At 42.0% G+C, this 13,124-nt stretch overlaps 1 protein-coding gene across 7 annotated transcripts in view; it reads right to left on the bottom strand.

Moving 5' to 3' along the window:
- KAT6B (lysine acetyltransferase 6B) overlaps nt 1-12,617 on the bottom strand; it is a 195,254-nt gene extending 182,637 nt beyond the window's left edge. For 3 of the 7 annotated variants that reach the window (XM_048857086.2, XM_075130758.1, XM_075130760.1), the window contains exons 1-2: nt 12,231-12,386; nt 3,247-4,140 (exon numbers count right to left, since the gene is read on the bottom strand). In XM_048857086.2, the coding sequence (XP_048713043.2) occupies nt 3,247-3,867 (621 nt within the window). In that variant the 5' untranslated portion in view covers nt 3,868-4,140; nt 12,231-12,386. Of the gene's footprint in view, nt 1-3,246; nt 4,141-10,851; nt 10,988-11,010; nt 11,107-11,170; nt 11,283-12,230; nt 12,387-12,560 lie in introns of those variants that run through there. The other 4 variants (XM_075130757.1, XM_075130756.1, XM_048857087.2 and 1 more) reach the window with 4 other exon arrangements.
- Nucleotides 12,618-13,124: the final 507 nt, after the last annotated feature.

Genomic DNA, 13,124 nt, shown 5'->3' with positions numbered 1-13,124 from the left:
TTTTTAGTCTGTCTTCATATGGAAGCTGTTCCACACCCTTGACCATCTTTTTCCACTACTCTGGAACTCTACAGGAAGCGGAGCTGACATTTAAACACATGGTCCCCTCTGGACTCATGCACATTTTCTACGGAAAATACATATGGTAGTTAAAACTTGCAGAAACAGCATTAACTCTACTCTGTGGTGTCTATTCCCACTGGAGCAGGGAGGTAATGCACAGCTATGGTGGAGTACCAATGGACTATACCACTCCTAACATAACCCTGATGCCCGAAGAAAATGGATCCAGACAGCTTCATGGAAAAGGCTAACCCAGGATCCACACAGCAGTGCTCTAACATCTCTCTGGACCCTTGGGATCTGCATGCAGCACATCTCATCTGTGAGTTCACACCCCACCCCTCCACCACCAACATTTAAAGGGAATTTGCAATTCCTGTTTTGCAACGCAAACTTCAGGAGTTCCCACCGCATTATTTTGTTTATTACAGCAGCACCTAGAAGCCCCAACTGAGATCAGGCCCCCACTGTGGCGAACACTATATAAACACAATGAGACAGTACCTCACAATGGGTTCCCTCCAAGCGCCGCTGCCACACACACACACCCCCCCCCGAGGGGAATATCAAGGTCTGCATTTGTTCCCACCAGTGTGAAAGCTCAGTTTGCTTCAACCAACCTTTTGAATAGATGCATAGATTTCCATGATGTACACTCACACAGCATCTCATTTATCCACTGTGATGTGTTACTACTTGTATTAGTAAGTACAACTTGTATAAGCAAGGGTTTACAAGACCAGAGTAAATGTCCATAAAACACTGAGTTCTGGAATTCAAAGATGCTATTCTAATCATCATTTCTACAGAAGGGGCAACATGAATGGTCATGACCAATCTTCTGACAAACTTTCTTTTTCTCCAGTATAAGAAATCATACTTTAGTAAGGAGTATATACTACCAGATTTAGATCAAAAAAGAGGGGCCTTTAAAATATACTAGCCCTATCAAAGTCTAGCTTTCAATGCAAAAGGCCAGGTGGCTACATTCTGGTAAATCAAATTCAAGGGATAATCTTGGGACACACCCTTGTACAACCATTCTGTGAACTATTTCTACTTGCACCACATTTTTCCCTTCAGTACTAACCTGTTCACTCATGGAAAGTAAATGCAGCAGTAAGATGAATAATATAAGCCATTATTTTAAAATAAAGTCATGAAACTGGTAGTTACACACAGGATATTGCCACATTAAACTATATTGTAAGAATTCACATATCAACTATAATGGGGCCAGATCCTCAGCTGCTACTTCAGCCCAGCTCTGTAATCTGAGTGGAGCTATACAGGTTTCCAGAAGCTGCTGTAAAAACTTTGAGTAAAATCTAAGCAGCATAAATTAGCAGTACGTCTTTATACCTGAATTTACTTCATATAACGAAAGCTCAATTCTTGTAACAACACTTGACATCAGAGGACTGATTTGTTGGACAAATGTTCAAAAAATCAAATTTAGAGATATATCAGTGTTTCTTAGTAGTACAATAAAGGCTAACTTTTCGAGGACTGTGACCTATTTGACCATTTGCTTGCCCTGAACGCGGAGTCACTATCCCTATATTACCAGTGGAGATTTCCTCCTGAGAACACGGATCATGAAGATCTGATGTATTAATGTGTTTTTGTTTGCTTCAAATGATTCACTTCAGTGTAGAATACTGGAATTACAGCAAGAATTCCTAAAGGTACTTGTAATGATGAAGTTCCGAGTGGTTTGCATAATTAAACCTATACAGTGTATGAATATAGCAATCATCATATGGTAAGCAATACTCCTGAATTCCTATTCCAATTCTAGGGCCTGATACGCCATGTACTTTTCATACCCATTTATTTCAGTGAGACTGCTCATGTAACTTTGCTTGAGCACCCCCATATACTTATTTAATTAATTCTGCAGGCTCAAGCTTCTAGTCAGTGTCACTTTGCCATTAGCTCCATAGCCGAATTGCTTCTGTACAACAATGTAGGACAAGACACAGGCTAGGCTGAGAGAAGAAAGGAAAGGAAGAAATCAGTGTGAAAACTGCTAAAAGGAGGATTGATGGAGATGCCGTTTGCAGCTCCCATAATTGTCAAAAGAAATGTGTATGTTATGCAAAATCAGAATTGAGCACTACCAAAATGCATCTGAAGTTCAAAAGCCACTCTGCAATTAATCCATTAAAAAAGCCACTGAGATGAATAATTCAAGCAGAGTGGGATACCAGATGGCAGAGTAGGAAAATTTCTAGTGAAGTTTCAAAAAGCACACCACAACCTCTAAGTAAGGAATGACCAAGGGTTCCCTTTAGGTATTTTTTATGCCACTGATTCTCTCTCTCTCTCTCTCTCTCTCTCATCTCATCCTTTAAAATCTTGGGATGAAAACACAGGGATAAGTTTTAGAAAGAAGCTAGAGCCATTAAACACCTCTGCTGGAAGTGTAAGGCCCACCTGGTAACGAAGCAGATGTATGATGGTCAAGAGGAATAAAATCGGCTGAGGACATTCTTCAGGACACAGAGCCACAAAAGATCCCATGGTAGAAGGAAGAGGAAGCAACACATTTATCTGCCATCTTTAGTTCAGTTCCTAGAATGCATGTATTATTAACTCCAGCTCATAATAACCACAGTTCTAAGGCTGAGAATAACTAAAAAAAGTCTTTTTTTTAAAAAAGGACTTAAGACTACATTAGAAATGTATTAACAATAGATCTATTAATTAGTAGTAATATAGTTGTGAAACAAATTGTGTCTGATCCATGCATTATAGTACAAAACTATACACACGAAGTAGTGAACTGCTTGAATTTTACTGATTTTTATGCCAGGATTCTAGCAACATCATAACATTACTTTATCAAGCTGGTGGAAGAGGTGACAAAAAGAAATCATTTCATCTCCAGAAATGCCCAAGCGCAAGCGTGCACACACCCTTTTTCCACATAGCTCCTCTTCCCTATCTTAAAAAACAAAACCAGGAACAACCCAAACGCTTCACAGTAGCATATACTGCAATGCAGGCATCACCTTTCAGAATGTGTTTGTCAAAGATTCATGCACAAACAGTTAAATTAATCTAAAACTATTCCAGATGATAACAAGCAACTTCATATAAAACCAAGGGAAAACTGGAGCAGTCATTTATTTGGATTTTGTTTTCACATCTAGATTTGCCTTCATTTTCCACACTTACCTGGTCTTTTTCATGGGGTAGAAGGCTTACGGGTGGGAGAGAAGCTGGGAAAGCACTGGAATATTTTGGAGTTCCTTTACTGTCCAAACTACCATAATTCACCCTATATTGAGGTCCATCCTTCAGTAACCTCCCATTATTTACAGCACGCTTGGCCCCCAGCCGTAATCTCTGCTGAAAGACAGGGTTGTTGAAAATACTTGCTAGGTCATTTTGACTTCTCAAATATTTCTCTATGTTTTTCAGAGAGGAGCCATTTGGTTCCTGAAGCCCTTCAATTGCTCTTCTCAATAGTTTATTCCAATCCACATTACGAAGCTCATTCGAGGCTCCTCTAGATCCCTTAACAGACTTAGGAAGAGTGCCAGCTTTAACAGACGAAAAACGCCCAGGATTATCTGGGTCCTTGTAGGATGCAAGGCCTTTGTTGGTAACTTTAAGAATAGAGCCATCTTGAACACTTAGTTCCAACTGTTCTGAAACAGTTTTCTTATCTAATCCATGTGAAGCACATACAGCATGACAAATTCTTTCTTCAGATGGCCTTTGCTTTTGCTTTTTAACCTTTTGTATAGCCTCAAGAATCCACTCTGTATAAAGTGGGTTTGCAAGTTTTACCATGGTTGACCAATAATATCTTCCAGCCAAAAGTTACCCATAGAGGTTCCTCTTTATTCTTTTAACAAACCTTTCAAAGGTTATTCACAACTGTAAAACAATCAGAGAATTCCACATGCTGTTTAGAAGCTTCTCATAAATATCCTCCATCCTTCAGGAATCAGAAGAGACACAGAAACACGTGCTGATTGAAATTCCTTATTGTTTTACAAACATGGAAGTCTAGAAAGACTGTTCCTGGTGATACGGGTACATCCTTATCAAGGAAGGTAAAAGCTTTAGAGAGAAGAAAAGAAAAGAAAAAACAAACAGTTAGTGCTGAAATAGATACAAGTTAACAATAAATAAAATTCTGGTGTCTTTTTTTTAGATTGGAGATGCTCCAGTAATGAAGCCTCCGTAGGACCTTTAAAAACAGCACTTTATTTGCAAAATGTGTTTGAGAATTCCACACTTCCCTCCCCGTTTAGAAAGTGATCCACAGAATCCATAAATTTCTACTCATACCCAGTGTAACTGTAATTTTTAAGAGTCTCAACTCCCCAACCAATTACTTCACTGCTTAGTTCTTAAAAGGATTCAATTCAGTGAAATCTTTCCTGGTGGAACACTAGTGGTCAACAGACCTTCTTGAAGCCGAACAATGTGAAAAGTAAACACCATGCATATGCACTATGGTCTTGTAATTAATGAAGAATGAATTCCCTAACAGGTGCAACTAATCCTTTGATGAGTGCCCTTTGTCAAGCATTCCTTTCTTTTCAACAGGCTACAACAATTAAAAACTACCTGTTTTGTTTAATTAGTTTATATATAGTTTAATCACAACCACCACCAAAACATGAACACTATATGACTGATATAGTGCCCATAACAAGTATCAATGTCACAGTACGTACAGGGATAACCATACACCACTGAGCTACCATCACCTCTGGGGCTGAAAACAAGGGCCTATCTGTGCCAGCAATACCAGAGATTCTTAGGAAGGAGGAACTTTGCCAGTGGAGTGACAGGACGAGTTGAGATAGGCATAATATAATTACATTTATAATTCCTATTTTCAGTATGAAGGCACATAGAACACTTGACTTAAATGTACCATTTATCTGTGGCATTTGTCTCAAAACACAAATTTCCTCCAGTTTCTTGTATTTAGTGAGTGATTACATGGCCTCCAAAGTTAGCTGAAGTTTAGAATACCGTAAATAGTTTCTTGGTAAGGTGTAGACTCATTTTGTGTCAAGCTGTTAAGCAAATAAATATACCCATAAATGGAGATGAAAATATACTTCATTGTTAAGATCATTCTGTCTCATGACGTAATCTTCAAATCTTAAAAACAGGTGTTTAAAAAAAAAGTTAACCAACTACTTCTGAGGATATGCCCTATTATACACCAGCTTTAAACAACCACCACCACTTGATAGGATTAATACTTTGATAAGAGATAAATTAGAAAATAATAAATACCACCACATGGAACAGAACTCCTCAAGATTTAAACTGATTGTTCTCTTGAAAAGGAGAAGATTCTCCAATTCTCCAGAAAAATCTAAATTTAAACAAATATATGTATGTGTCAGCTGTTGAGGCAGCACACAATGACTCAACGGCAAAGTGCAAAGCCAATATTAATATCTCATGTAAAAAAAATGGCTTTTGCAATCAAGTCTGTCTATCCAATAATAATAAGCTCACCTTGTTCTTTTAAATAAAAATATTCTTGATCTACAATAAACTGAAAATTGAGTATATGGCATACTATATTACCAGAAAATGGAATTGCAATTCCACAGGTCACACTTATCTAGCAGTTGTAATTATTCTAATCTTCTCAGAAGGTTGTAAGTAATTTTCAAGAGGAGCAAATAGGCATGTTTTGGATCTAATATTTTTCTTCTTTCTTTAAGTTTCAACTCCAGATCAGGTCTCATGAGGTACTGCCCAGTAGGATTAAATAGTGGAAGTGTGTTCAGTTACTGATGAATTTAAATGGCTCTAGACCAGAGGTTCTCAAACTGTGGTCCGCGGACCACCAGTGGTCTGCGAGCTCCATTCAGGCGGATAGTTCCCTCTAAGGTGTGCGTCTAGGCGGCTGCACACAAGACAATGAAGGGCCACCCACCTAATTTGTGGAGCCGTGCAGGCGTGGCTCCACAAATTAGGTGCCTAAACCCTGGAGAAGATGCACATGTAAGGTGAAGTGGTGGCCTTGGGGAGGAATAAGAGGTAGGTGGGAGGGGGCAATGGGGTGAGAAGAGGGGGAGAGGGGAATTTGGGATATGCAAGGCTGCGGCAGCCAGAGAAAGATGTGACTTTCCCCAGCTCCAGGGCTGCAGCTGCCAGGGAGAGACGGCCATCCTCCCCAGCCTCAGCTCTGTGGCGGGGGAGACCCCCCCGCTTCCCAGCCCCAGCTTGGGGGCTGCTGCGGTGCAGGACAGAGAGACCCCCTCCCCTCCTCTCCAGCTTCGTGGCGGCCGCAGCAGGCAAACCCCCCCCCCCCCTCCCAGCCCCAGCTTGGGGGCTGCCATGGCAGGGAAGAGAGGGCACATTCTTTGCCTTAGAAAGGTAAGACTGCTGATATTAAAATATGAATTGTGTGCTTTTGTTTGCAGAGCAAAGAACTTAAAAGTTTTTTTACATAGCACTTTTATCCAAAGTGCTTTACAATAATTAGCTAACGGTAAAAACAACATTTGGAAAGAACATTAAGTGGCCCGCCAAGACTCTCAGCAATTTTCAAGCGATCCATGAAAGAAAAGTTTGAGAACCACAGCTCTAGACCTAATCAAGAGATCAGTAACTCAGATTTTAAGAATGTGTCATCCTTTAGTTTTGGTTGGGGCTTAAGGAGTTTTGGGATTACAAACACAGAAATTCAACAGTTGGCCAGAATAAAAAGACATTCCAAATAAAAAAAAAAATACAGGATTTGGATGTTGCACTGATTCCTACTTTGAAGCTTGTTGATCTAAACAGACTGGCTAGTGAAGAGACAGCCCCACCCATTCACAGTTTAATTCAAGTCCACACTAGTACACAAGCTACATTACCTATTACTGTTTGAAAACTGTTCTGCACATTTGAGAACAGTTTTCAGACTGCTGTAGCTAGAAGTGTTTAAATATAAATTGATATTCCACTGTGGACAGGGTGAAGTTTAAGACAGAATGTCTACTCACGGGACCCATGCTCTGGTTAACTACACGACGAAGATTCTAATACAGTTTCATTTTGGAACCAAGTAGTACGTGGATGAGAGTTGTGGGTGAAGACCATTTCAGACATAGCTGCAATGCTCAAACAGGGAGAGAGCTTTAGGGTGAAAACAGCCCACGCTTTAATTTTTGAGCATTTCTGAACCCTGGAAACTGTTAAAAAAAAAAAACACCACACCCACCACAACTAAATATACTTTAGAAGTCACACTAACACCATTTTATAGGGCTTGCCCATATCCTGTAATAAAATCTTGAGGGAATTCCTTGCAGAGGCAAGAGATTCCTATACAGCTACATTAAAAAAAAAAAAAAAAAAAGCGTTATTGAGTTGTGTGGCTCTACCATGGATTTTCCACAGGGATAAAGGTCAATGCCTTAATTAAGCCCTCAAAACCATAATTACTGAGTCATACAAATTTGCCACATTTTAAATTTACTCAAGTTTATACTATTACGTTAATGTCATATGAACTACCATATCATTTCCATTAAATTCCAAACCACACAGTGTAGGTTCTGTTCTAACCTCCGAGGATACTGATGAAGCATATCAATATAAATACTGTAACCTGTGGGTTACAGGAATTTTTATTAGCCAATGGCTGTGGCAGAGGCGTATGCAAGCAAGAGGCTACTGCTAAGCATAACTGTACACTTACCTGTTTACTTTAAATTCCCTCTGTGTCACACAACCTCCTGCATGCTAGCACCTACTAAATCAACACTGGTGGAGTGTATCACCAGAAGTACAGGAGAATTTCCACTGCATATGACAAGGTTTACTCAATGGAGAAGCAAGACCTCTACAATGTACTTGCTCCAGAGGTTCAGCAGAGCCTGAGTTTGTTAAGCTTCAAGGCCACAGTGCAATACTTGTGCGGTCAGGCTTTTGAATGACTTTTTTAAAAAGTTAACAAATAATGGGTCTGTTATTCTGTTGTTTTGTCACGGCGTGTATTTAATTAGGCAAAGCACACAGACGCATTCACAATGGGCACCAAAAAGGTCTATTGTAAATGAAATACTTAATAGCAAACATTCTCCCCCAGAACATAGCCCAGTTCAGTGCTTTTGTGTCTGGCTTGCCTTACGTTGTAGAACTTTTAACTTTTTTTTTTTTAATTAAGAAAAACAAACTTTTTCGGAAATCGGAAACGTTGGTAGCAGTTATTAAACCAAGTCTAAGACAACCAAAAATCAGATATAGTCTTTCAGATTCAATTCCCCAGTACATACTCAGCAAAATATATGACTCCAAGAGTATTTTCAATATTAAAACAAGTGAATACTGTAAGACTGAAAACAAAGCTATGACTGATAATTTTGCGAACAATGCTTATCTAGCACTGCTAAAGTCACACACATTTAAAACTCAAAACTGCAATTATTTGGCCTAAAGTTTGTTGGCAACTTCATTTTATTATGTATAATAGTGTTCTTTACTACAAACTTCTTGGTGTCCACATTAATGTTCCAGAAAAAAATCATCATCATTAAGCAATATTCTATTAAGACTTTCATAAGCTCCAACAAAGCAAGGATTAGTTTCACCACCATAATCTTGGAGGGACCAGTTCCAAGTCTCTTGGTGGCAGGCATTAACTTAGTGGGTTTAGCTGCCTCACACTATGTATTATGGTTTCAGTTTCTCAAATGCTTAATTATACCTTGTTTTGAAAGTAATAGCAACTTTGATTACTTTTAAAATGTAGTATTTTAGCAGCCAAGTGGTTAGGAGTCATTAATCCTTTGGATATATTTTGCGAACATATAGACATTAATATTGAACATGCAGATACAGGAGCTCTGGAAAGCACATTATCTTACTCTGCAGTCCAAGAAAAAGACATCTCTGTTCAATGATTGGCCTGTGTTTAAAATCATAAACTAGGCTAGATCCAAAATAGTTGCAAAATCATAACAAATTTTAGAATGAAGCTAAGTATCCAAGCTGTAAAAACAAATCTACTGTAGGGCTACAGCTAATTAAAGAATACCAAAAAGAAAAGGAGTACTTGTGGCACCTTAGAGACTAACCAATTTATTTGAGCATGAGCTTTCGTGAGCTACAGCTCACTTCATCAGATGCATACCAAGAATACCTTGACTGAACATGTCATTCTTGAGTGTAGTCACTAATCCTATAATCCTGTAATGATGACATCTTTCTTTAGACCAAACTAGTATCTGGATCATTCAGAAATAATTCTAGTTTCAGAAAACAAACTGTTTGCTTAAATGGAAAGATGTTTTAATTTTGCTGTTCTTTTTAATAAGAAAAATAACAAGCTTTTCACACAAAGATCTGAAAAAAAAAAAAAAGCTCAAAGTCATCCTCAGTTGCTTTAAATATTATGCACAAATAAAAGTTTTTAAAATATGATTTTAACAGAATAGATGGGGGGGGGGGGAGTCGAGAAAACACAGAAAAGACAGTTGTGCAACCTGCTGGTGACCTATGAAGTACCATTTCATTCAGCTCCTTCCTACTTGCTCTGTTCACAGACAGCAGGAGCAGGCCAGCTCTCTGCTGCAGCATCAGGGTCATGTAAGGATTGCAGCAGGAGTGGAGAAAAGAGAAAACTGCCACTGCATTAAACAAACTCTCTTGGCCACACTCCTTTCATCCAGCTCATTATTTAGAATTATGCAGCCCATCAATTCTAATTCTTCCCTACTATCCCCTCAACTAAAGATTCAAGACATAAGTTTCCATCTCAAAATAAATACAGCTACAAAAGAAAAATCAAACAGGGGGATTCCCAGTTCATAAGACACTCTTTAAACTAAAATTATTCAGATCATGGAGCCAGTGATTTCTTTTCTCTTCACATTGTATATACCTTTAATTATGACAAGCGAATGAACTGGTACTTGTATAAACCTTACTTAACTGTAAAGAGAGAGGCATTAGCAACTTTAACTGCAAGAAACAGATCAAGGGGCTATTTAATTTCTTGGAGAGCAGCATGTGTAAATCAGGATCTGATGAAGTGTTTGTATGCTGCAATACCCCACAAACCAGCATAACAGCACATATTAAAACAGCAACAACATGACAGAAACAAGTACCAGCAGCAGCAAGCAGCACCACCACCACAAAACTAAATGTTGACCCTTCCCACGTTCCCCCTTGCATATTTTTAAAGCACTGAATGTGCTACTACTATGACAGTGATTTCAAGTCATCAGCGACTGGAAGGAGGGAATATTTTGACTCCTTGGTTAATCTGGGGTGGATGCTTTTGTTGGAGATATATTTTTGAGGGACTGGAAGTAATTTAAAGGGAAAGTTTTTTTTGCAGGGGACAGGGGGGAAGGGATTTGTAATTCTCAGTGAGAGAAGTGGCAAGTTTTGGTTGGGGAGGTATTTTAAACTAAGTGTTTTCAAGGTGGAATTTTTGAGGTTGCAAGTTTATTTTGAAATGTGCATTATATTTTTGCCACCTGGGGTGGGGAGGATGTATTGGCAAATCTCAGTCAGCTATCACAGGGGGATGCTTTAGTGGGAAGGGGGATGAAGGGTGCAATTTTATTTTAATTTTTAAATCCTCGCCCCCTCGCTCCCCCCATTTTAATGCACAGACGTTCTGCACGTTTTATCTAGCAGGGCTGCAGGACCGAGTGGGTGGGGAGGGCAGCATCACTGTGCAGCTGTCCCCACATGAGGCGGTGCCTGTGTATGTGTGACATGCCCTCCCCTCCCCTGGGGGCGGATGCTGTGGGGACAGAGCTCCCCTCCCCCTCTCAGGGTACCACTCACCTCTGCTGGGATCAGGACTGGGAGGGGGAGGAGCAACCTCCAGGTGCTGCTGCTGCTGCTCCCCCTGCTGCTGCTAGGCTGAGGCAGCTGCCGCCACTGCTGCTGCGGCTGGCTCCCCCCCGCCCCCAGCTGCTGTGCTCCCCCTGCTGCTGGGCTCACCTAAGCCGCCGCCATTTTGTTTCACCCTGTTGTAGTTAACGTGAATCCGACATGACACTGATTACAGCCCAATGGAGTCTCATTAAAACCTTACCTACCCCCTCCCCCCCCAGCCTCGCGCGCCCCGCCCACCGCCGCCCAACATTGGGCCGCGCCGCACCAAGCTCATTGGCCGCTCCTCGCTGTCCATCACCAACCCGCAAGAGCGTCGCACCGCGCCCAGCAGCCACCCAGGCTCCCCATTGGAAGGTGGGGCGTGCCAATCACGGGACACGCCCCTTCACTCCCAAGGAACCCCGCCTACCTGTCAAGGGGGAAGCACTGTGAGCAACCATTGGCCGTTGCCGCCGCCAAACACTCGCCGGGACCCGGCTAGCCCCGGCCCAGCCTTGAACTCTACCGATTGGCAGCCGATTACTAGTTGGGGCGAGTAATCTCGCAGCCTTGCCCTACTATTGGCTGCTGCACCCGTCAATCTCGCCTTCTTCCCACCCCATTCCCCCAGTCACCGCCTACTCCTGAAGTTTGTTCGAGAGGTGAGCGCTGGCAAGCGACAGCCGCTGCTGAGCTAATACTTCAGGGCGGGCGCGCGACACACACTAATACACAGCGTTAAATATTGAGCTTCATGCGCGTGCCGCGGATCTTCCCACTCGTACGGGCGGGCGAGATAGACCCTGCGTGTTCTCTCAGCACAACCCTCCCGAGGTGCCTGGCACTAGCAGCGGCATAGCGCGCACAGACGCAGCCCGCACCACGGAATATAGGGGGTGAGGGGCACAATGACTCCCAGCTCCAACGCCACATGCAGGTCCCTGCAAGTTTCTCCACGCAAAGCACAAGGACTTCCCTGTCATCCCTTCTGCTAAGGAACAATTACAACCTACCCGTACAGGGTGGGCGCATGCAACACACAAAAAGCCAGCCGCCCCCTGCCTTCCCTCCCCCACCCAACCCAGCCGTCCCTTCCTCTGCAATATACACAGGGACGCTGCAATGCTTTACCGAGCATAAGTGTCTACAAACACGTGCATCAGCCTCCAATGCAAAAAGAAAAAAAAAAGTACCCAGCTTACTGACAAGCCCCTTGCACAGAGAGAGAGGAGGGAAAGGGGGTTATTACGGTAAATTGCAGCCTGTCACCTAATGCAAAACAAAACCCACCGCATTCTCCCTGTTATTTCCCCCCCCACCCCCACATAAACTCCTCTGAGTCTAACCTCTGGTGCAGGTTTCCCCCCTTTGCTTGCAATGACCTCCTTTCTCTGGCTGTGTGTGTTTCTGCAGCAGCGGTTCCTGCGGAATGTGCTGCCCCTGAAACGCGATCGCGGCTTCTCTCTCTCTCTCTCTCCTGGCTGCAACCAGAGCCAGGAACACAACAACAACACAACCTCCCCCTCACACATACTCAGTGAGGAAACGCAGCCAGGAGAGACAGACAAGGGGGTGGGGGGAGGTTGAGAGAATCCCAAGTTAACGGATTGATTGCATCAGTTACCTTCTCTAAACTCCTTTACAAAAGGAATAAAAGAATAATATATAGAGAATACCTTGTCTCCCCTCCTCCTCTGTGGGGCTCGTCTTCTTACACTTACACACACACACACACACACACACAAAGAGGGGTGGGGGAGAGATCAGACACACAAAAATGGGTTGCAACCGTTCACATCAGGATGTGGAGAAGCAAAGGGAAAACATTAGAACAAATAATGACTATTATTAATTTTTTTTAAAACCCACCCTAAACCTCAAGCCTTCCTGATGCTAAATGGAGGCAAATTGGAGGACTGGTGCTAAAACACAGAACCTGATAACAGCTAATTGAAAGGTTAATCTACATAGGCTCTGACAGATGAGGTCCCTCCCCACTTTCCTGTCTGCTGCTGGAAAGTAGGAAATTGAGCTTTTTCAAAAACAGGAGAAAAAAATTGAGGAAGGTTGGAGGGGTTGTTTGTTTCTGATTATAAGTGCAAGTCTGGTTAGGTCTGGGTTACATGCCAGGCATTAGGGGGGTGAGGTTTGGGGTGTTTTGGTTGCGGTGGATGGTGGAACATGGTTATCATAGATATCTTTGGTGATTTTAAAGCATTCTGCAGGGCTCTCAAGCTGCT

The sequence above is a fragment of the Caretta caretta genome, chromosome 7, assembly GCF_965140235.1.
Source record: "Caretta caretta isolate rCarCar2 chromosome 7, rCarCar1.hap1, whole genome shotgun sequence".
In the NCBI taxonomy this organism is placed as follows: domain Eukaryota; kingdom Metazoa; phylum Chordata; order Testudines; family Cheloniidae; genus Caretta; species Caretta caretta.
Note: the sequence above shows the minus strand (reverse complement) of the source record. Positions and strands in the feature narration are given on the sequence as shown.